The sequence below is a fragment of the Gavialis gangeticus genome, unplaced genomic scaffold (genome assembly GCF_001723915.1).
Source record: "Gavialis gangeticus isolate Ggan-Ray unplaced genomic scaffold, GavGan_comp1, whole genome shotgun sequence".
Lineage (NCBI taxonomy): Eukaryota > Metazoa > Chordata > Crocodylia > Gavialidae > Gavialis > Gavialis gangeticus.
The window spans coordinates 4,886,274-4,910,863 of record NW_017729032.1 but is presented as its reverse complement, the minus strand read 5'-3'; the positions used below and the strand labels follow the sequence as shown (position 1 = coordinate 4,910,863).

Genomic DNA, 24,590 nt, shown 5'->3' with positions numbered 1-24,590 from the left:
TCAAACCACTATTTTAACTTAAAACTATTAGGAGACTTAATCTCTGTCCAGTGTCTCTTTGCTTGAGGGAAGAAACGGCCAAGATAAAAGCTCCCAGTTATATCTTGTGTTCTCCTATTTATATAGCATCTGACAGACGCTTCCCATGGTGTACGAAACAAGTGCCTCCAGCTAATAGGCTATCTTGGATCTGTGGAAAAAGGTGTTACAAAAGAAGCAGAAAGCCAAGCTACTAAGGATGTCCAGAAGATAATTGGGGACCACTTCAGTGACCAGGACCCACGTGTTAGGACTGCAGCTATAAAAGCTATGGTAAATGCTCTTGGTGCATTGGAGTAAATTGGGTGGCCGGTTATAAGAGGACTTGTACAAGACGGTAAATGCATCCAGAGGAATTCAGACAGGGAGGTGATGTGGTAAATTATTTTGATTAGTGTGGAAATTAACATTGCTCAAGTAACAATAAAATGGATCTTGAATAAGTGGGAGAGCGCGCCAGGGTCTTACACAATATTTTATTTTTTTAAAAGAGTATCATAACATTTTCACTGTTGTGGCTGCAGTTTTTTGTATCAGTAACCATAGCACTCGCGTTTTAGATTGGCATGAAATCTTTCTTTGCCTCAGTTATGCTAGATGCATAGAATGATAGAAAAGTGAGGCTGAAAGGGACCTCAGGAGTTTGAATCTAATGGAGGTGATCTTTTTGGCAGGTGTGCCACAAATTATCTCAAGACGTTCTTTGAGTGATGTTCCCATCACTTTTCCTTCCCTGATTGCGGTGCTTTTCCCCCCCTGCCCTGTGCATCCTTCCTGATTTGCTGCTCTGCTTTCTGCTCCCTGCCCTGTCTCCCACTGTTGCCTCTCCCCTGGTCTGCCATATGCCACACACACAGACTACCAGTACCACTTGTGGCGCACATGCCATAGGTTGGCCACCTCGATCTAGTCCAACCCACTGCTCAAGGTAGGATCATTCTTACCTAAACCATCTGAGACAAGTGTTTTATATAGTCTGTTCTTTAAAACTTCGTAACAGTTTTTAGAGGCACTCAAAATTACTTACCCACTCCTGACAATTTTGACTGCATTTTCTTGCTACTGTGTTGATCGTTTTTCTTTAGAATAATCTCATTGGAAGTTCATCATATGTAAAAGCCAGTTTAGAAAAGTTAAATGCATTTTATTTCTAGGGACGGCTGATAACACTTTACCAAATACATATTTCCTTTAAAAAGGAATGAACGGAAGTGTGGAAGTCCCGTCTGATTTACTGGAGTCTTTTGAATATATGAAGCAGTTTTTATAATGAAATGCTGCTTAAGTTAGAATTTTAAAAAAGTTAACACTGTCTTAAGCATCATAGATGTTATATTCTCGTAAATGTGCCTTTATTTGATAGAAATAGGAGCATGGATTCTGTGATTCTATAATGTTTTGTTTTTGTTTCATTTTGCTTTGTTAAATTGAGACTCAGGAAATTTTGGTATGTCATAAATTCAGGAGAGTCGTATTCAAAGAAATATGGTATTTCAGACCTGGGGTTACAATTTTGCAGGGAGAAATTGCCTTGCTTATATAATATAAAATGAGATGGTTAATAACTCAGTAGAGTTCCTGGTTAAATATAGAGGGAATCAATGAGAGTAAGTAGCTAAAGACAATCAAATGGCAGGAGAGTAGCAAGGAACATGGAATGTTTTGCTTAACATTTCTGATCTTAATATTGGGTGTTTTTTTTTCTCTAGCTGCAGCTGCATGAAAGAGGATTAAAATTGCAGCAGACTATTTACAGCCAGGTAGTGCTTTATGTTTAATATTAGAGCATTTATTTTTGGTTTCTGTGCAATCCAAGAGTCTGGGGAGGGGAAGTAGTATGTTCAGAGTCCATGAACAGAGAGGTATTTGCTTTCTGAGGTTATAATCAAGTTCCATACATCATTGTTTTTAGTAACCTAGGTTTGAAAATGCAAGTCTTTTTCAAATCTTGTTAGTGCTCAGATGTATATTTCTACTGGAGGGCAGAGAGAGTTGGGGTAAAGCATTTAATTATAGCCTGCAGTGTGCATATATAGAATCCTTTGGAAGTTCAGATGTGATATGGGTTCACTTGCATGGGTAAGGTTGCAGGATCAAGACCTATGAAAGTGAGAATAACCTGAATGATAGATCCTTGTAGTGAGGATAGATGCTATCAAACATTCTTTGCACTTCTCTTTTAATTCAGTTAGTCCAAAGGCTCTCCTGAGTTAGACCGAACTGAGCCTATAGATATTACGTAGAATTAGTGGAAAGGACAACATTCTGGTTGGGACTCGATGGGGAGACCAAATGTATTTTGACCTTTAACCTTACCTAGCTGATAAAACAGCCTTTATAAGAGATTCATGAGAACTTTAATGAACTTGGTGGAGGATTTTAAGGCGTATTTGATTTGGAAACTTTAATTGCAGGCTTGCAAACTGCTCTCAGATGATTATGAACAAGTGCGCAGTGCCGCAGTTCACTTGGTATGGGTCCTCAGTCAGCTGTATCCAGAAAGGTATGAACCATATGAAAGTTAAGAGAAAAGTGAAGGAGGTATCATTCTTTGAGTTTTCTGTGTCAAACAGAGTTGCTCTTTAAAAGATTGTTGGATATTAAATGCCTGTATACTTGCTTAAATCAAAAAGGGGCAGAGAGATTAGACTAGAAAACTTTGGGACTCTTCCTTATAATCATTGTGTTACAGCAATAGATGTATAGCATTATTCTTTGTTTTGATGGCTTTTACTATGAATAACATTTTATACAAAAGCTCAGCAATATAGTTTACATGATGTGCTATTGTCTTGATCAGCATTGTCCCGATTCCATCTTCCAATGAAGAAATCCGCCTAGTGGATGATGCATTTGGAAAAATTTGTCACATGGTCAGCGATGGCTCATGGGTTGTTAGAGTGCAAGCTGCTAAACTGTTGGTAAGTTTAATTTTTCTCTTATCTTCATAGAGGGTCATAATGTTTGTTTGATTTAGGAGGTATGAGGAGAACATTGGGTTTTGTTGCTGGTTGGTAGTGCATAGTCCAGTGTTTAGACCAATTCATTTTTGCCACAACTTGAAGGCACTTTCAAGGTGAAAGTGGGGGTGGGGATTACTTATGTTCAGAACATTAGAAACTGGATTCCAGGCTGGGCTCTATAGTTGTCCTTCCTGTGAAGTATGGGTTCCCCAACACAAACAGATACTCTTTTCCCAACTCTCTCATCCTACCACTTAAAGCCCAGACTTGTGATCCTCAAGTGATACAGATTTTGGAGAGAATAGACTGGGCAAAATTAACTTATAAGCAGATACTCAAACTCTTACTCTCCTAAATACTGTGGAGATGAGTACTTACATATTATCCTTAATACATGGAAATTGGGCCTATCTATGCTGGGAGAGCTAGTTAACAGATTCTGGTGTGTTAAAATCGAAAAATTGTGTTTCTTTGTCATTCTTGGGATTTTTTTCTAGGGATCTATGCAGCAAGTGAGTTCCCATTTCTTAGAACAGACGCTTGACAAGAAGCTGATGTCTGATCTGAGGGTACGTGAACATTGTCTTCATTATCTTGTACTATGCATAGTGTATTGCAGTTGTACAACAGGTATGCTAATGTCAAGCTGATTTGTTTATCCAGTTCACACCTCGGGGCAAGTGAGAATTAATTGATGATGACAGGTTTTCTGTTAGATTAAAGTCAGTGAAACATTTTCCAGTTTAGGTTTCATTAGTTGTTGTGTTCTTGTAATAAACTGCTTTAGGCTATTTTAGATTTTGGTGGTGAGGGGAACATTAGGAAGCACATCTAACAGCCCTGTAGTTGTATGGCTTTTCATTTACAACAAGAAGATGAAGTTCTAGTTTTTGGAACAAGCTATACTATTATTGCCCAACCTTTTGGCCCTGTGGGCGTGATCAGGCCATCTGGAGGCTGGACTGGCCACGGGTCCTGGCACTGTACTCTTCCCCATCCCATGCTCCGAGATTGGGTTCTAGAGCACTGGCAGTGGCCCCTTCCACTCCCCACATGCTGGGATTGGGTCCTCGGGCCCAGCCCTGCCCCCACCTGGCCCTGTGCGCTCGGTTTGGGTGCCGGATCTAGCGTGCAGAGGGCCTGGGGCTTTTCATGGAAATTCAGTAGTGGGGGAAATGGGTTACCAAATTTCCTAACCCATTCCTAGCCCTTGTGTGCCAGATGGCAGAGCGTAATGGGTGGGAAAACGCAGGATCTTGCTGGTCATTTCAAGTGATAGCAGATAAAGCAAGTGGCTGAGAATTGGGAGACTTTGGGATTTTATTACTGGCTATGATTGATTCACTTAATGTCTTGAGAGAAACCCTTCATTTGGTTCAGTTTTTCCATATAAAATGGTGATCATTCCAAATTCACTAATCTTTGTAAAGTGCTTTGGAACCTTGTATGGAAGGTGCTCTAAGATTATGTGTGTGCGCACACACACACACATACACTTCAAATGATGCTGACTGACACATTTTAATCAATAGGTTGTCATAAATCATGTAAGATGGACAAAAATAGTAGCATCAGTATTAGGATTTAACCACAGCTTAACAGGTGTAATAGCAAAGTGACATTTAACAATGTGTAAATTAAACTATTTGCCCTTTCCCAGCAAACTGTTGTTGTGATTACTAATTTTCAAATATGGAGATGGTAATTTTCAGTTTTGGTAATGATGCCTCTCTCTTTATTATCAATGTTGAAACTGCTACTTACACCTTCTTGTGGAATTAGGACAGACTATTCAGTATATCAGTCATTCATTTTTTTTTAAATCTTGTTTGCAACGGTAAAATTTGTTTGTTCAGAGGAAGCGAACTGCACATGAACGAGCCAAAGAACTCTACAGTTCTGGGGAGTTTTCAAGTGGCAGAAAATGGGGAGATGATGCCCCCAAAGAAGAAATAGACACAGGTGCTGTGAACCTGATTGAGTCGGGAGCTTGTGGGGCCTTTGTCCACGGCCTGGAAGATGAGATGTATGGTAGGTAAAGAAGTGAGAACTTGCATTTAAGGTCCAGGATGTATGGGGTATTGTAGCCTTTCAAAATTCCATTTACCCCAAACTGTTTTATTTTCCATAGTGAAATACCTTATTGCAAAACTCTTCCCATTGCAATTACAGTGGCCCCAATATGTGGGCAGCTTTTCTTCCTCGTTTTGCTGTTGTTCATGCTTTTGCCAAGCTGATGTAATGTAATATAAGTATTGATACAAGTCAAACACTCAAGAATGTACCCAGAGATGAGTAGTTTCTAAGAATCAGCTAATTCTTAGTTAAGTGTCTTTAAAAAGAGATAAAAGGTATTTTGGAACCAAGAGTTCTAGTTTTTTATATGTCTTTTTGTCTCAGACCAACACGGCTACCAGGTATACCCCTTTAAAAAGAGAGGCTGCTTCCACTGTTGAAAACCCCCATTTGGAGTTTTCCAGTTCACGTAAATAATTGGATTACGTCCTAAACTGGAACCATTTGTTAGTCTTGCTAGAAATCGATACATCCTGTAGAGCAGGGGTGTCAAACTTGTCTGGCCCCATGAGCTGAATCATGCCCATGGATCTCCCCATCCCCCCATGCCAGCTCCTGCTGGTCCTGGACTAGGGAAGAAGTCTGGTGTTCCAGGTGCTTGGCTGCTGCTGCAGATCAAGTCATGGTGCCAGGTTTTTTCCTGTGGTGCTGCTGGGACTCCGGTGCCACAGGTCTCTCCCAGGCACTTGGCTGTACCACAGGAAGGTTCCCCCTACCCCGCTATCAAGGCTGTGTGATGGATGACATGGCTCTGTGGGCTCGATCTAGCCCATGGGCTATGTGTCTGACACCCCTGCTCTTCAGCAGTATTTCCAGACCACCTTGACCCTGCATCCTGCCACCCCACCCCACCCACTCCTGCCACCTTGCAGTATTGGGAAGAAGGATATCCACGTTTTTTTGATTTGGCTGTCGTATAGACTTTGTTGATGGCCTCAAGTAGGCTGCTTTACCTGTCCCAGCTTCCCTGTCTGTAAATTGGAGATAATTCTCACTTCTCAGTAGTCCTGTGATATATGTGAAAGGTTAACATCTGGGAAGTATTTTGAAGATTTTTGAGCTGTGATTGTTGAATGCTGCTTTTCAGTTTATTTTGCAGGTGTTAAATTAGGTAGAAGAGGGGTATACTTGAAAAAAGTGGCCGTGTAAAAATTGTAGTCTAGGGATTGTCTTGTTACCCCACAACTTCTATAATAGGTTTGTCTAGATTACAGCTAATATTTTATGGTATTCTCACTTCCATGCTCATCCTGGGATCTGACAAAAAGCCTTGGTTCTTTCTAGCTTAACAATAACAGATTTTCTTTCTCTTGGAACAGCTGTGTTGGATTTATAAACCACCGTGTGGAGCCTGCTGCCCCATAAATGTTGGCACCACGGTGACGAAACGGTAGAACTTTTGTCAGTAAAATTGTCTGACTTGGAATGCACTCGCATCCATTCAATAATGTGATCACACCTCTGACCACTACTCCCAGTCCCACTGTATGCACAACACTGTAGGCTTCCTTGCTTTTCATGTTCAGTTTTTGAAGCCATCTCCTAGTCTACCAGCTTGTCAGAGCAGTCAGTGAAATTATTCATCTCTGGTGCCTTAACACTGCTGAGGAGGTTGGTGGATAGGGGGAAATCTTCTTCTGTTGCATCTTTCTACTTAATCAGAGGCATCAGAATAAAACAAATTCATCATACAGCCTAACCTGCTCTATTTCCAAACCTAATTAATTGTTCCCAAATTGAGCTTGTTTGGATGAAAAACAGAAATTTCATTAAACAATAAATTGCGAAATTTCAGATTAGGCTCTCTTATGTTTCTGCTCTGATGCACGTGTCACAGAAACTGGAGGGAAATAATCTTTTATCGTCACTTAAATTTACTGTGTTTGGAGGTTCTTCAGATGCACACAATATTTGTATATTATGAATAAATTCTAAGTATTTGATCTCTACTGGTCCAGTAGCATAGGGATGGTTAGCCCTGTTAGTCTGAAGTCAAGCAGAAGGTAGGGTAGAGTGGCATCTTAGAGACAAACAGGTTTAGAGAAGTATGAGCTTTTGCAGGCAACAACTTACTTTGTCAGATGCCAACATACAGAATTTGCTCTGAGACATCAGCAAGCGCTGTCAGATAGCAGATTTTAAAAGTAGGCTGTTGCCTATGAAAGCTTATGGTTCTGAACCATGTAGTCTCTAATATACCCCCCCACCTTCATTCTTATAACATGGATGTTAATCATGCACATGGGGATTTCTCAGTAGAAGGGAAAAGGCTCTAAGCACTAAACGAGCTAGCTTTTTGCTTTGACTGTGTTGAAGTGAAATCCTTTTTTGGATGAATGCTACTGTTCAGTACTATGTAGAGTACTACACAACAAGCTGAGGAAGGAAGTGAGGAATACTTCAGCCAATTGAAAGGGCAAGTCATATATATGGTGGTAGAATGCCATGCTCTTAATGTGTTGGACCAGGATACTGGGGTTAGAAATCTAGTCCTGCAAAATGCTGCATTAATTCATATACCACAGCCCCTCTCCCCACTGCCCCACATAAAACACGCTCCTTATTTTGGGAAGGTAGAATGTAGGAAAAGATTTCTGTAGAGGCTTCCCTGTCACAGCATTGGCTCAGCCAAGACTGGATCTTTTGGGCACATGTAGCAGGGATGGAGTTCCATTGTCAGTCACCCCCCGCCCTTCCCCTTGCTGCTTCCTTAACACAGCTGCTGACAATTCAGCAGTGGTTGTCAGAGGGTTAAACCTATAGATGAGTTGGCCCTGCAGCAGGTGGAAGGAGAGCAATGCTGAGACTGGGAGTCTGCCGAGTGCCATGCTGAGCACAGCTCCCTACCACCAGTCCACCACAGAAATCAGTTTTCTGGCTCGTCATGCATCCCAATTTTGACTGGCTAATTCTGGGAGGTGGAGGGGAAATGCATGTGGCCTGCAAATAACTATGGTATGCCTCAAGATCTCTCATCATCATCAGGTAAGGGCTTGGTGTTGTGCCTGACAGTACCCCTAGCAGCACTTGTAAATACTAGCATGCATTATGCTGAAGATGATACCTTCCAGGTTAGAGGCATTCATTCAGTACTAGCTTGGCAAGGATGAATTCTACCTGCTGAATTATCTCTGGGTTTTCCTTAGCAATCTTCTATCATAGGCCTGAGTTTTGCTTAGTTTGGCCATTAGGTGGCATGGCTTTTTTGACCAGTGTTAAAAAAGTGAACAATATAACATTTTCTTCTCTTTTCAGAGGTTCGGATTTCTGCAGTCGAGGCTCTCTGTATGCTGGCTCAGTCTTCACCATCTTTTGCAGAGAAATGTCTTGATTTTCTAGTAGACATGTTTAATGACGAGATTGAAGAGGTGAGATTGCAGTCAATACATACCATGAGAAAGATCTCCAACAACATCACGCTGCGAGAAGACCAGCTTGATACTGTGCTGGCTGTCTTGGAAGTAAGCACTCTGTTTGGGAGGGGTTTTCTATGTACATTGTAGGAGTATTAGAGCTATTACGTTTTCTGTGTAAAATCAAATTTTAGACTACATAGAACACAGCTGAAATTTTCAAGTGTGGCTAGAGATTTTGGGTACCCCTTCAAGGTATTTCAAGCTGAGCATTCCTATATTGAGGCACTTAAAATAATTAGTCTTTCTGAAAAACTTAGGCCTGTATCTTTTTTTCTCTTATTCTAATTCTTCATATTTTAGCTACCATTAGGGGTATATACAGACCTTCAAGGAGGTTTATGGGGAAGTTGGATCGTGTTTAATAATGGCTACCCCATCTAACTTTGTTTGCTCAGGTGTGGACCTTGCACTTAGAGCCCTAGTTAGGTGGATCTAAGTGTGAAATGTAGAGAAATTCAGGACAGCTAGATTGGTCTAAAAATGGCTGACCCAATTTAAGTTGACCTCAGAGGTAGTCTGACTTAGATTTGGGTCTGGCAAGACTGATTTTAACTGAACTTCTGTACAGATCCCAGCATTGCCTCAGGGCTGAGAGAGCTCAGCTGCTGGCCATAGCCCCAGGGCTTTGCTTTTTCTATTACTCCCCCTCCCCATGAACCAAACAGCTCCTCCACAACCCCTAAGCCTGCCAAACTCCTCATCCCATAAGCTGCTCCTGGTGCATTGCTGGTGTTTGCCAATGCCGGGAGCCAAGTAAGTAAGTTGGGGTTGGGGATAGAGGGATAGGGGTTGGTCTGCTGCAGTAGGGGTTGGTGTTTGTGTGGGCATGGAGGGGTTGGGGGGCTAAAAATAGCCCCTGGTCCTGGGGGTGGGGAGAAGAGCCCCCACCCGATTTTCCTCTCCACACACACCAAAACCCCCTAATCTCCCAGATTGGCAACCAGTGTTCCTAAGGTATGTACAGACAGTCTCCGTATAGCTTCTCTCATCCTGAAAGGTCTCAGACTGCTTTAGCTAACACTTCCCAACTTGGCAGCTAAGTCATATTTGGGCTCCAACATAAGTGGTTTTAAAAATCACTTTTACTTAGACAGACAGTTAAAACTGCACTGAGGGGGATAGGTTTGGAGCTGTTCGTTCCTATTGCTGCTTCCTTCAAATTCTGTTGCTTTGTCATCTGCTGCTGCTACCTCTGTCTCCTCCTTGGATCGCTCTATTGTCTGCTGTTTGCGTGCTTTACCAAACCCGGACTCTTCTTCACTTCCTTGTTTCTGCTCAGTTCTGCCACTTCTGTGGTCTCTTATTCCCCTCTGTTTTAGCTCCTCCCAAGCCCTGCAGCTATCCAACCCTTCATGGCCATCTGCACTTTTGTCACTGTGCTGTATTTCTTACGATTCCTGTGCCTGTCCCGGAGTTTGATGTTTTCACTGTGATCTCTTTGAAGCCTGTCTTTAGATGGAACACAGTTTCTTTTTGAAGTTTAGTCCACTCAACAGTGGCCATTTATTTACCAACCCTCAAATAAAAAAAATACTGAACATCACTGTCATGCCTCCTTGATCATTCCTTGCACTGCTTCTGAACATTGATTTGTTTGCTTAGACTGTGTTCCTTGACAGCAAGGCCTCACTGCTCCTTTGTTTGAGAGAGTGCTGACTAGGCTGTCTGTGCTCAGCAGATCATGAGTAAAACCAATCCAGTCGGCTCGGGAGTAAACCATGAAAATACAGTGGTGCAGAGCAACACGCCCCAAGCACTGGCAGACGAGGGATGTTGATTTGCAACTGCAAGGTGTTTTTAGGCAGATAGAATGTAATTATCCAAGCTGGAATTCAGCCACAGCATCATGTCTAACATTTCTAAGAACAGTGCTGGGAGACCGTGGTGCTACGGTGCATGTTAACATGGCACTTCTTGGCAGCCAAGTGCCCCTTGAAGTGTCATTTCATCCTAAAAGGTCGGTGTAACAATGCAGCATTTTGCAGTTCCAATGTATTGTGTGATTGGACTGCATTATTCGGGGGGGAGGGGTGTAAAATTTTTTTTATATATAATCTGAACTCCCAGTCCCACCAGCTGAACCTGGCATCCTTCTTGTCTGTATGTTATCACCACTAATAAACATTCTGCAGGCTGCATTATGTCTTGGGGGCATGTTTGCAAACCCACTAAAGGCGAGCAGCATCTTTCACTGAACTGAATGGAGGCCTTTTCCCTGTTCAGTGGCCCTCAGGATTGATTTTCAGATGGTGAATAATGGAACATTTCTTCCTAAAGGGAAAATGTGGTTTTTCAGCCATTATCATCTTAACCATGCAGTAGTTTCCCAGAACTTCTGTATATCTGCCATAGACTGTGCTTGGGGGCACTACTACTCCTACCCAACAACAACTGTACTCACTCTGCTTGGGAGGGTTAATGGTGGAGAAATTCACATTCATTTCCATAAATGAAGCATTGATATAAGATATCTTGGCTAAGTTCAAAAGCAGTAGAAGCTGCAGCTGTTGAGCTGGTTGACCTATTTGTGTATTTTGCTTTAACTGTTGGATTCAGGGAACCTATGGGCTTAATTCTATAAACCACAGAAAAAGAGACAACATCTTTAAAATATGCACACACCCACATGTCTTGTTTTTTAGGATTCCTCCCGAGACATTCGGGAAGCACTTCACGAGCTACTCTGTTGCACCAATGTTTCTACGAAAGAAGGCATCCACCTTGCACTTGTGGAGCTACTGAAAAACCTAACTAAGTATCCTACTGACAGAGAGTCCATTTGGAAGCAAGTATTGCTTTTCTGCATAGTTCTCACTTGTTTATTTTCTTAGGATGCTTCTATATTCTTTTTAATACCTGGATGTTTTATGTAAATGAAGTTCATCCACTACTGATGTGATTTCCCTGTCCCCTTGTCAAAACTGAGGACTGAAATGGTACTAAACATTGTTTAACTGATACCTGAGGTAGACATTCAATTAGAATATAGCTACTAGCTATATTTGCTAGCATGCCTGTAGATCAGGGGTGGGCAAAATATGGCCCACAGGCCAGATCTGGCCTGCAGGGGGGTGGTGGCTCTGGCTCTAGCAGCTGCATGGTGCTTTGCAGCCACAGCTGCCACCCATGCCAAAGCATGAACCTGCCCACAGCCATAGCATACCCAGCACCCTCCTCCCTCAGGAGCCCTGACCCGGAAGCTGCCGGCCACATTTGGGCAGCTGTAGACATGGCTGGCAGCTGCCAGGTCTAGACTTTAGGGGGTGGGATGTGTTACAGCTGCGAACGGGTGGATTCGAGCTGCAGAAGTGGGGGGCGTGCTAATGTTGAGGGCAGGTTCAGGTTTCCACACTGGTTGTAGCCAGGGGTGAGGAGGGGAAGGAGTTGTGGCTCTCAGTAGGTCACCAGAACTCCTTAAGTGGCTTGCCCACCCAAATAATTGCCTACCCCTGATATAGTTGAATCCCACTAAGGATGACTCCACTGATTCTCCCTTATCATAAGTAGTCACTTCAGAGTATTCCCAAGGTTTCCAGAGTAGCTTAGTTTTATTCATAAGTTTAAATATAAGTGTTTTATGGTTTGTTGTACGAGTGTTTTGGTTTTTTTGTGGTAACTAAAGAATTCATTGAATATTAATGTTATACTCCTCTGCCTTTTTGCATCGTATACTAATTGACAAATATATTGGTTGTGGGTACATTATCCTGTTGTATGCAGGGGGGTTTTCTAGTTGAGCACTATAATGGACATCTGGGTTTTGTCTTTCATGTAAGATGAGCAAGAAACAGAAGCAAGAGACATAAGCTTATCAAGCTCTTGGATTGAAATGGAAATGTGGGGATTCTTAGATGTATTTCTTTTAACTGCTTTTTTCCTAATAGGCTTTTACCTTGTATTATTATTAAAATATATATAATAATTAAAAGGGAGGGGTGGTTATTTGCTAGTATTTAGGATTTGACTTTTTCCATAATATATTGCCCCAAAATATGCCAGGTGTTTTAAGGACATGTAGTAAGACAGGTTCTTGCCCCAAAAGGGTTACAGCCTGTTGCTTGACTTTTTTTTTTTTAATCCCTCTACTTATATTTTTGGGTTGTGTGTTTTCAAGTTATGCTTTCAGTTTGTTAGGCTTTATAAACTATTAATGAAATATTTAAGACTGTTCTTCAGAGTAGGGTAATTCCTGGTTCTAGTTGGTACCTCTGGGTGCTATTGCAGTATAAGTAAATAACATAGACAAAGCTCATAATAATGTATGTCTTGCTAAATGGTCCCTTGTTTAAAAGTGTTCTTGCCTGTGCATTTTCAGATGCTTGAAGTTCTTGGGAAGCAGACATCCAACTCTGGTGCTTCCACTGGTCCCAGAGCTGCTGAGTACGCACCCATTTTTTGACACGCCAGAGCCAGATATGGATGACCCAGCCTGTATCTTTTTTTGTTGCTGTCAAGTGGTTGTGCTAGCTTTGAATCTGTACTTATTTGTCTAATTCTCAAATTTTGTTACGCTCCTGAAAGCGTACAGCAGGCAAATCTTGTTTTCAGAATTTATTATGCCATTTAGTTTTATTACTCATCCAAGGGTGGATCAGGTTTTCAAATAACTAGGCTACCTGCAACCATCCTTTTAAATCCCAGCTGCTTCTAATTAGCCAGTTATGCCTCAGAAGAATAAACTGGGTACCATGACATTTGTAGTTCATCAGGTCAAACCATCATAGTGCTGATGTTAAGGTGGATGGTTCTTTTAACCCTTTTGTTGAGGAGGGGGTGTTTAGGACCTTTGCCAAAACTTCCCCTTATTTCACTGTTGTAGATTCCACTGGTTTGCTACTTTCTTTCATTCAGAGGTGGCTGAAGTCCATTTGTGCTGTAATTCATGGTCTTTGGGCCTCTGTTTTCTTTAACAAATCCTTAAGTTCTAGTTTAAGTTTACAGGTTAACATCCTTAGTCACTGTTTGCATTTGAACATCTAAAGCACTAGAATTAGTTACCATTGTCATAATCATCATCATTAACAATGGAATATAAAATACAAATTTTATTTTTTGGTTATCCTCCTCACTTGTCTAATTGCAGACATGATATTGTTTACAATGTGTGCAGAGAAAAGTTGGACTGGAAGAGATTTCTCTCTCTCTTCTTCTCTGAGATGTTGCAACAAGTCCCCAGGCTGCCGACCAGAATCTCCCAAGGGAAATGAAAGGAATCTGAAATGAGTTCAGAGAAGAATTTATACCTAACCAGACAGTTAAATGCAATAAATTGAAACTTCTTTTGAGCCAGGATTAGAAGAACTTGGAGGAAAAAGATTCTTTCAGTTATATATATTTTTTTCTTATTCCAGTTCAGAGGAGGTTGGTTCACAAGTTCTCCCCAAGTGATTGTGTGTACAACTCCTGCTTCAGAAGAAGGTGTTGGTCTTAACACAGAACTGGGAGCCAGGAACTCCATAGTAAAGTTCAGTAATGTGCTTTGTTGGTGAAGAAGTCATTCTCTGCAAAATGTGGCTTTGATTTCAAGCAAAACCATTTGCAAATTTGCATTGAATTAGTCAATGAGTTTCAGATGAAGATGTTCTGGGAGTAGATTCACCAAACAGTAAATGTATTGGAGAAACTTTTTTTAAACCCAGCCTGTGGTTAGGGCATTCATGCAGGCTGTGGAGGAAACAAGTGGGATTCCCTCCTTCCAGCTCCCAGAAGATTGCCCTAGCCCCTGTGGCCCCAGGGTGTTTGGAGGCAGGATGCCCTCAGCCTCTTTCCTTAGAGCTGTTCCACTTTGGGTAAGAATCTCTAATCTTCATTGGATATGGTGCTGGAATCCAGGTGTCCCAGCTCTCACATAAGTGTCCTGACTTCTGGGCTGTGGAGTCACTCTACAGTCAGTGTTCAGTCATGGTATCCATGTACCACAGTGTATAGCATGTACCCTTGCTTTCCTCCCTTCCATTGCTTCTCTGCTTTCACCAGTATGATGATGCACCAGTCTGTGGACCACACTGAAACATTTAGTGCCTTTATATCACACATTTACTACTGTTGATGATGATGATGATGATGATTATTATTATTATTATTATTATTATTATTATTTTTGCTCAGCATTCTTGTTGTAAAGAACTTCATAAATACTCTCCAGGCAAGGAAGTGTTGTTCAGTGTTTGTTTAATTTGCCATTCTCTGAAGAATCTAAAATCACCTTTTTCTTTCCCTCCTTTCTCCTTAACAATTTAATTAGATATTGCTGTTCTTGTCCTCATTTTTAATGCTGCTAAAACTTGCCCAACAATGCCAGCGTTATTCTCAGATCACACCTTTAGGCACTATGCCTATCTTCGTGACAGTCTCTCCCATCTTGTCCCTCCATTGAGAGTAAGTTTAGTCACCTTGATTTGCACTTTGGTGTTGGGAATAACCACTCATTTTCTTGATTGCTGTGAATATTTAGTGGAGGTATTCCTCACTTTTTTTTTAAAGAATACTGGCCTTCCTTAACCACTTATTTCCTTTAGGTGGGCGAGTATTTGCATTTGTATTGTAAGAGCAGCAAAAAAAGTTTAAATAATTGCAGTGTGGGTTTTGTAATAGTGTCTGAGAGAATGGTCACGGTTTTTTGTCCTGTGACAAGCAGTGTTGACTAGTTCTTAGAAAAAGAGACTGAGAGGCAGGACTCCTGAGATCTTCACGGCTCTGTCTGTGACTTGGTGGAATTCAGGTCATGTGGATGGTGTGCACAATTAACTATTTTTGATTGCATTCATGTTTGATTATGTCCTGAGACAGCAGGTGGCCTTAAGTGGGCCCCTGTGCACACCTGCTTTGCATGCAGGGGTGAATTTTACTTTGTGATCTTGGCAGTGTCACTTAGCCTTACTCTCTTCCTCTCTGTAAAAGAGCAATGTGTCTCTCAGAGGTGTTGAAGTTTTTAATTGTATTGTACTTGAGACCTTTGGCAAGAGGGAACTAGTGTTATGCAACAAAGATATGAAACTGTAGGCTATTCTGAACTTTAAAAAGTGTTGAAGTTCTCACTTCGGGCTTGTCTTGTTTAATTTTGGACACACGTTTTGAGATCCTGTTATCTGGACTTAAGACTTTTTGGTTTCCTTTTGTTCAGTTACCAGATAGAAAGCTGGTGTCCTCCCCTGTGTCCCAGAGCCTTACACCGCATGAAGATCCTTCCCAGCAGTTCTTGCAGCAGAGTCTTGAGCGAGTTTACAATCTTCAGCACTTGGACCCACAGGGCACACAGGAACTGCTCGAATTCACCATACGGTGAGGTGTACTGGCTCTTGTGACAGGGAAAAGGAAACTAGTTCCCAGGTTTTATGAAATAGCTCCTTGATTCCCAGTACTGTTGTTTAGTTTCCCAGTTTCTGAGGGCTCTTAGACTGAGCTCTCTGCTGGAGAGAATAATTTGATGAACAGTACTTAGGTTATATAAAATGTAATGGGTGTTTCCCACCCCATTACCACTATTGGCATGGAAACTAAGCAGCTATCTTGTATTTAGAGTGGCCATGCTGTGTATGCAGATCAGTTGTCTTCAGAGTTTTCTTCTGTTTGTGTGAAACCTTGAGGTTGACCCTAAGGTCTGCATCCCTACCTCTGCTTGTCCAGTTTTAGTTGCCACAAAATCCAGAGATCAATGCCCAGAAGGGGCGGAGAGGTGGAGGAAGTAGCACTTCTGGTGGGCTTTCTTCCCACCAATCAGTGTCGTTGAATGGTCTGGCCCTTTCCCCCCCATTACAGTTATTTTGGGGATGATCTTTGACTTTCAAAGTTGTTGTACCCCACGGCCTGCCTTAGTTTAGATAAAGATGCAGTAGAGCTTGGAACTAGAGGTTTTGTGCCACCTCTCCCATTTCATCTCCTGATTGATTAATCCCCACCACCCCCAAGCCCCCATGAACAAATTAAAACAACTTGATTGTAATACAAGTCTTCTGGGGGAGTACAAGAGACTGCTGCCCTGACTATTGGGTAGGGGGAAGGAAGGGAAGAAGTAGTAGAAGACTCCCTCCTCCCTTGCCATTAGTATTAGGTAGAGAAGTCATGTACAGCCCAGTGAAGTGGCATGTTTTCCTGGTTCTCACAGCTCTAACTGCAGCAGTTTTGCTGGTGGTTAGAGCATGGGCCATGTGGGTGGGGTGAGAGAGAGGCTTTTTAGCCAGTTGCTTAACCTCTGCCTCAGTTCTTCCATCTGCAGACTCAGAACTCTGCTTGCCTTGTAGGGGTGTTGAGACTTAATTAATGTTGCTATAGAAATGAGCATTAACTGAATTGTCAAAGCACAGAAGGAGGAGTTTCCTGGCTGACTGTTAGTTAGAAAGCAGCTCTCCTCCACTCAGAACATAAGCACTCATTGAGCAGGACATGGGGAATGGTCCACAAGGAGTATGTGGTTCTTTCTTCTAAAATGGCAAGGGTGGGCGTGAATGGCTCTGTGTGCCCCAAGTTGGATTTATGTGGCAGCGTCTAAGGAAGGAGCTGCTGCTTTGTGTGGGAAGGATCCTTCATGGCTGCAGAGACTGGGATTCTTATAGAGGCTTTACAAATTTACAGCAAATGGCAAAACAAATGGCATGTTTAGTACTGCCTTAAGCTGGGAACTATTTCATGAACAGCATGTTTAATTAAAATGAAGCCCCTGCAACCTATTGTTATAAGATGCCTACTGTAGGGGTCAAGCAAGGAACCACAATGCTGATTTAAAAGATAAAGTTGAAAATAATACATTGCAAAGCAGAATGCAGAACAAATGACAAGGAGATGGGCTCTGTTTATTCCTTGGAATTCTATAGAACTGGAGACATGGATGTTTTCTGGCTAGAAACCTAGATTTGGTTTAAAATGTCACAAAATCTGGAGCAGTAAAACCTTGCATGTTCTCTTAGATTGCCCAGTTTATTCTGAGAGCCAACATGGCTTACTGCTCCACTGATATTTGTGTAGTTACTTGTTATGTATTACATTATGTAACCATATCTTGTAGACTGTACATCAGACTTGCAAAGTAAACCACATTTTAAAAATGCAGCTATATTTCAAATATAACAGGTTACATGAGACCAGCATGTTCCAAATCATCTATTTTAGCCAGTACCAGTAGTGAGATTTCCCAGCTGATTAATACAAATGGACTGTTTGCTGCTCTGAAAAAATCTGGAGCATTTGAGTTAAATCTGAAGCTGCTACACTATACAGTTCCCATAGGGCTGCAGAGTAATGCAGGCTGACAGACTAACTGCCTCTCCTGCTGTGCTCGTGTCAGCTTTCAGGAAGGGGAGAGAAGTGAGCAGGTCCCAAGGTATAGGCTGATCTGTACTGTGTGTTTTCCTACTGCTGCTTGTGGGGCTGGGCAGAGACAAGGCACAGGAGTAGGTAACATCAGAATTACCACTGCTGTAGGATTTGCAATGCTTTGAGATTTGGCATTTATGGTGATTTATTTTCATCGTCATCATGAAAGTGATATTTGCTTTTTCTTGTTTCTGGTCCAGTGACCTCCAGAGGCTTGGAGAACTGCAGTCAGAACTGGCAGGGGTGGCAGACTTCACTGCAACTTACCTTCGGTGTCAGCTGCTTCTCATCAAGGTTTGGCTTCCTCTGCATTTCTGAGAGCTAGAATCCTGTTGTAACCAGCTGTTGCATTTCACAGTGGCCTGCTAAGCAGCTCTTGCATATTTCACATTTTCTCCCTGTTAGTGGATCAAACAATTCCTAAGGTCTGCTTCAGGAAAACTGATTTACGGTGTAATCTCAGATGCAGTGGTACTCCAAGCACTGGCCTGGGACTGGGGAGTTTTTAACTCGGCTCTGACACTGCTTCCCCACTGTGGCTTTGGCAAATCATCTTTATACCTTGTCTACACTGATTTCACCTACCAGTACAGCTGCATTCATAACTCCCTCATGTATATATCTGGTTTACATTGGCATGTGTGGTCTGCATTGTGATCTGCAGTGTAAAAATGTGTCTGTGCTGGGGTTTGCACAATACAGCTATACTGGCTGACATGTGAGTGCAGATAAGATCACTGAGAAGCTTTGTTCAATAGGAAATTTACATTTTCCTATTCATGGCTGTCAGCAAGTGCTTTTGCTGAACTGCTTTTAAAACTGGTCGAACTGGTGGTGGGTGAAAATTACCCTCAGCACCTTTGCAGAAAGGATACTTCAGACTCAGGCAAGCCCAATTTCACTTAGGTTATTGAAAAGTGGTCCCATCTTTTTTTTTAAATGACAGCAGGTAAACTGATTCATCAGGAGCCATTATTGATAACCAGGTCATGTTCTTGTTGCATTTGGGAATTTGTACTCTTGCTTCATTTTCCATTCTTCAGAATGGGAAGGAGGTTTACCAGACTTCCAGGGATGATGTGAAAATTAGGGTTTTTTTGCTTTGAAGGTGACCTATATAAATGCAAAGCATGAATAATTTGTAAACAGTTTCCCAGAAGACTAGCATGACTACCTATTGAAATACAGCGCTGCTATGAAAGTTAGGTGGAAATCAGTTTCTTTGCTCAGAGTGAATTTACAAGTTGGAATTTCTTATACCAAGCTAGCAAGTCCTTGACTCATGTTCACTCCAAAGATATTCTACATAAGCACAGTTACAGGTCAGTACACTAGTCAGTTGCTGACTCAGCAACTTTTTGCAGAAGCAGCTTGTGCTATCCATGCAGAAAATCAAGATTTGGGAGTCATTTTGAGACTCGTTCTTCTTTACGAAGAGAGTAATTGGAGCGAACAGGTACACAGGGGCTAAGAGGATACTTTCTTGTGCTTCTGACAAAGACTTGTTGCTTTGTTTGTAAGAACTGGGTGGCTCAGGCAAGGGAACTGTGCTTAAATGAGAAGTTTGATCACAAAGAAAAACATTGTAATAATAATCGTAATAATTTGGATAAAAACCATAAACAGTTCAGAAACACCATCCATTTATATTCCTACATAGATTACAAAGTGAAAACCCTGTGTGTCAAGCCAACCCCTTCCATCTGGAAAATACTATGTCAGGAAAGGGTATTATCTCCCACAAAATAGAAGTGGCTCGTACCTTCCCAATCTCTCTGGGCTGACAGGGTTCCTGACATAGAACTGTAGGTGTTCTCTTCTTTTTGGAGGTGATGGACCAGGATTTTGAGAGCTAACTCAGGTGGTGTGTATACTCTGCGTGTTCTGAAACCTGGTTTCCTGGGAATTCCTGTTCAGCAATATGGAAAGGAAAAAGAGTTTGGAGGTGGGATGGAGGCAGTGGGTTTGGGCAGAACATCAGCCTTGCTACCTCTTACTTTTGCTGTCTGTAATGAATAAGTTGCTGTTAGTGCTTATTTATCACCTCCTTGGCCTCTTGCGGGGGTGGACAAAAATGTTCTGGGATACCTGGAGCTGAGAATTTTTTGAGGTTGGCTCTTAGTGCCTAAAATCTGGAGTTCTGTGACCCCCACCATATTTTTATTCCTGAGGGTACCACAGCATGATGCTGACACGTTCTTGAGGAAGAAGTCAGTGCTGCTGTTGGACCAGCACAGAGGGGTTGTATGGGAAGAACACCAAGCTTATCTAGTCTTTGTTCTTAAATCTGTTGAGCACTTCATATTCCCAGTAGAGTGTATTAGCTAATTATGAATTGTCCATGGTTTGGTTTGGTTGGGTTTTTTTTTTGTAGGCCCTTCAGGAAAAACTGTGGAACGTGGCTGCTCCTCTGTACCTGAAGCAGAATGCATTGGCATCAGCAGCAGCAAGACAGGTGAGACTGAAGCCATAGCTTCCAGGTCAGGTCCTCTGGGTAGAGACCTTTTCTTTTGTGCCCTATGCCTATGACACTCCTACGTTGATGAAAAATGCCAGTAATCTTGGATTCCAAAAGCCATGTGAATTGCGTGTGAAAGATGAGCCAAACATGAGAGTTTTTTTTACTTGCTCCTGACTCCTGGAATATTGGAGAGATGCTTTGTTGCCTGGATGCTGATTTAGAAAATAATTATGTAAGTAGCAGGTAATCAAGTGGTAGTTTTATGAGAAATTAACCGTAACCAAGATTTTAGGATTATGATTTCTTCAATATAACTAAACTGATTGCTGAAAATTAGAAGTTCTCTGTGTCAATGTCAGAAGATATAGCTAGGTGGTTGACTTAATTCTAGTTGAATCGGAGGCTGATAGTCATCTGAGGAGTCTGATAAGGGATTCTGCTGGCCTTCTGGGGAGTCAGCTTGCAAGATCAACTCAGCTCCAGCCCCCTTATATGCGACAGTCTGTATTTGAAACACTGACAGCCAGTTTTAAAAGCACCTTAAATAACAGTGGAGCAGTGGTGAAAGCTAGAAATTTAGAATCCATGACTGCTTTAGACATGGAGTATATGTTGTTGTCTGTGAGCTGGACCTGAGGTATACAAGTCTTTTTGTTCAGGTTTGAGACTGAACTGAACATCGAACTTAGGAAAACTGTGAATGCAAAACCAAACCTTGATTCGTGCCCATGTTTAGTGGATAGGAGCCATCTGTGAGTCAACAAAGGCTACAGCTGCAGTCACAATGGTGACCATGTGCAAAAAACCCCCAAGCTGGAGAACCTAAATAAAAGTGGACAAGAAAGCAAGCTATTTAACAAACTGCAAACAAACCTAGACTAGCAAGGAGTATGTCGACCTGCTGGGAAAAAGTATTGATGCACGCAGTCTCCAGTTAATTAAAATGTAGCGAGAGGTAGCTATCTGTCTGTCAGAGCCTTCTGTGTTGTAGACAGCTGCCCCCAGAGACTGGAGGAAACAAACGTCTTTCAGCCTTGTGAATCTTTCTCTAATTGCAGTATCTTTCTTGGGAGCTCTGCCCAGCAGCACATCCTCAGGGAGGTTGATATCTCGTCTGATTGCACCTACAGATCGCTTAGCAGCCAATAGGATGAGAGGGAGCCTGTCCTATCATGTCACTTCCCAGTACCTGAGTTCAGTGTGAAATGCTGATTATAGAGGAGCTAGCTACCTTTAACTCAAGTACTTCTTTCATCTACTTAAACCTATCTTCCTCTATTTCAGTGGCTGTCAAACTTTTTAGGCTCAAGGCAACCCTCCATAACTCTTCTGAATTTTGCAACAGCCCCATTGAGAATCGTTGAGTTAGTCTAAATTCAGAAAAGAGATGTGGAGGGAGTCTTGAGACTAAAAAGGTTATGAACCACTGATCTAGTTGAGGGTAGTGGGGGTGGGGCTTAACCCTGCCATGCTATGCTCTTTCCACTGTGTGTCCCCTCCTAGCCTCCAGTTTGTACCTGAGGGGTAAAGGTGGCCCCTGCTGCTAATGTTGCAGCAGGGGCCACCTTTACCCCGTGAGGTCTTGTGTACCAGCAGTGACCCCCAAGCTCCTCTTGCAGGTTCCAGGAGCATGGGAAGCGTGAAAGGGATGAATCAAGCTGCTAAGCCAGACAGAGGAAGCGAGCTTTTACCTCTCCATACAGGAACTAGGCAGCCTTAATGAGATCTTGCGGTTCCTCCTTCCTCCCCAGACAGCCATGGCACGCTGGTTTAGAATCACTGGTCTACTGAGTAATATATTGTAGCATTACAAATGGAATATTTGAAATAATCCAGAAAGATGTGTGTGTTATATGGTAGAGGTGCACCGACATATCAATCCGTATCGTATCTGTACCAATAAAAGGAAAATTGACATTATCAGCAATCAGCTTTAATGGCCAATGTGGCCAATAATGTCACCGATAAATGCCACATGCGTGCATGCGGCCAGGAATGCAGCCCAGCAGTTTGGAAAGTAGCGTTTGGCCGATAAGTCTGTTTGGGGAAAGGCGAGGCACCAATTGAGGCCCCCATGGTGAGGGAGGGAGTAGATCAAGGGCAGGGGCTGGTGCTGTCTGGGTGGGGTGGGGCACAGGGCAGAGCTGTGGGTGGCTTGTCCAGGGGGTGGCTCTTGCCGCTGTGTGCACCCAGGGGGAGGCATGAGGGGGGGAAATGTGCCCCCCCAGTATTTGTGCGCAGGGCGAGGGCAGACTGCCTGCTGCAGGCTTGGACCTGGGGGCTACGCCAGCCTCTTTCTGGCAGTGGGGCTGGGCTGGGGCTGTGCTCGGAGTGGGTAATGGTAGTGCTGGGAGGAAGGGCTACGGGGAATTTTGTGTGGCTGTAGTCCACCCCGTAGCTCCCCTTTCCCAGCTCTGGCTCCGCCCGCCCCAAGCGCAGCCTTGGCCCAGCCCCACTGCCAGGAAGAAACCGGCACAACCCTTGGCCCTGAGCCCACAGCTAGCAGCCTGCCCTCACCCCACACTGAGGCTTGCTGGCTGGATGCTTCTCTCCAAGCTGCCAGGTTGCATATCGGTTATCGCACGGGTGGGCAATTATTTTGACTGGAGGGCTGCTTAACAGGTTCTGGCGAGCTGTCGAGGGCTGCAAGGGCAGCACTGCCCCTTGACAGGTGCCCTGCCCATGTTTGCTGGCAGAAGTCCCACTCCCTAATCTGTGACCTTTGCCACCTGATGTCTCTCCCCTTGTCCTGGAAGTAGTGTTTGGGAAGGAGGTTTGCCATCTTGCAACTGGAAAAAAAACAAGTTGTATACTAAAAATCAAACGTTCACAATAATGTATTTTAATTTTATTTAAAATATTTATTTCCCTGATTTGTGTGTGTTTGCGTTGTGTATATAGGGGTGATTACATAATAGCTCAAAATGAAGACTTACTCTTGTATATTTTAGGGGATCTGGGAGGAAGTGTGGGGTTTGTTGGGGGCTGTGCAGATGTGTGGATGTGGGTGGGTGTGGGGGTTTGTGGGGATGTTTGGATGGGTGTGTGGGTTGGTTTGGGGTTTGTGGGGTGTGTGGAGGCAGAGGGTGGCTGGGGGTATGTGTGGGGGGTGGGAATGGAGTGTGTGTGTGGGCGGGGGGTGTGGGTGCATAGCAGTGAGTGGGACCCCCCACTAGAGGTGCATGGGTGTGTGGGCAGTGCATGTGGGGAAGGGTGTGGGGGGATGTGAGGGAGGGTGTGGTTGTGTGGTTTGCAGGGGAGGGTTTGTGAGTATGGTGGGGTGTGCATGGGAGCCCATATGTGCATCCCCTGAGCTGGTTAGCACCTGCCCCTGCCCTACAACAGCCTGGTGCCTGCACGCCCTGCAGTGCCTCCCTAGCAGTGCGGAGTCCCACCCTGTGTCCACTCCAGACTCACCCCGGCAGGAGTGGATCAGCCAGAACCCAGGCTCAGCTCCAGCCCAGCATGCCCTGTGCCTGTTCCACACCGCCCACCTGTGGTACATCCTGCTGCCTGCTACATCCTTTCTAAGCAGACCAGACAGCAGCAGCAGCTTCTTGTACCTGGTGTTGCTGCTGGCCCCAGCCCTGCAGTACTGGTGGGGACCTTTGCTGCCCAGCCCTGACCCCGCACCTGCTCCAGACTCACCTGCTTGCGCTAAACTGTGGCAGCAGCAGCGCTGGCTGGGCAGAAAATGTGGCCTTTCCCCGTTGTTGCTGCCCAGTGCTCACTGGTACAGCTGCCTGGAGCCCGTGCAGAGCTGCCCTGCATCTGCTCTGCATTGTCATCACTGCTCCATGGGCAGCCCAGAGGTGGCAGTGACAGTAGCAGAACCACAGGGCAGCCCAATGCCTTGGTTGGGCGGCTGAAGCAGGGAGTACTGGGCAGCAGCGAGGGGGATAGGGACACTTTTCCCCTGCACTGAGCAACAGTTTCTGGCTGGCAGCTGCCGCTGCTGCTGTTTTAGCATGAGCAGGTGAGCCCAGAGCAGGCGCACGGTCAGGGCTGTGCAGTGTGTGTCCCCACCAGTGCCGCAGGGCTCGGGCCAGCAGCAGCGGCAGATGCAAGAAGCTGCGACTGCCTGATCTGCCTAGAAAGGCAGTCCAGATGCAGAGCTGCCCCAACCCCTCTGGATGCCCAGGGGGAGTCAGGACGTGTCACCGCCTGACAGTGCCTGTGCCAAGCAGGATTGGATCGGTACTGGCTGATACGGCTGGTTAATAATTGGCCATCAGTATTGGCCAAAAAAATCTTTATCAGTGCACCCCTCTTGTATAGTGTAGTTATCACTTAAAATGGGTTGTGAATTATTTCATGACTGTAAGG

At 43.6% G+C, this 24,590-nt stretch overlaps 1 protein-coding gene across 5 annotated transcripts in view; it reads left to right on the top strand.

The window, feature by feature from the left end:
* Positions 1-24,590, top strand: part of INTS4 (integrator complex subunit 4) — a 92,132-nt gene that overhangs the window by 23,381 nt on the left and 44,161 nt on the right. For all 5 annotated transcript variants that reach the window (XR_002098951.1, XM_019524785.1, XM_019524784.1 and 2 more), the window contains 13 exons: positions 127-312; positions 1,749-1,799; positions 2,454-2,542; positions 2,840-2,960; positions 3,500-3,571; positions 4,859-5,033; positions 8,334-8,539; positions 11,137-11,279; positions 12,810-12,925; positions 14,739-14,872; positions 15,618-15,775; positions 18,004-18,097; positions 20,178-20,258. Coding sequence is in view for 4 of the 5 variants with exons in the window: in XM_019524785.1 (XP_019380330.1) it covers positions 127-312; positions 1,749-1,799; positions 2,454-2,542; positions 2,840-2,960; positions 3,500-3,571; positions 4,859-5,033; positions 8,334-8,539; positions 11,137-11,279; positions 12,810-12,925; positions 14,739-14,872; positions 15,618-15,775; positions 18,004-18,097; positions 20,178-20,258 (1,626 nt within the window). In the remaining variant the exon portion in view is untranslated. The remainder of the gene's footprint in view (positions 1-126; positions 313-1,748; positions 1,800-2,453; positions 2,543-2,839; positions 2,961-3,499; positions 3,572-4,858; positions 5,034-8,333; positions 8,540-11,136; positions 11,280-12,809; positions 12,926-14,738; positions 14,873-15,617; positions 15,776-18,003; positions 18,098-20,177; positions 20,259-24,590) is intronic.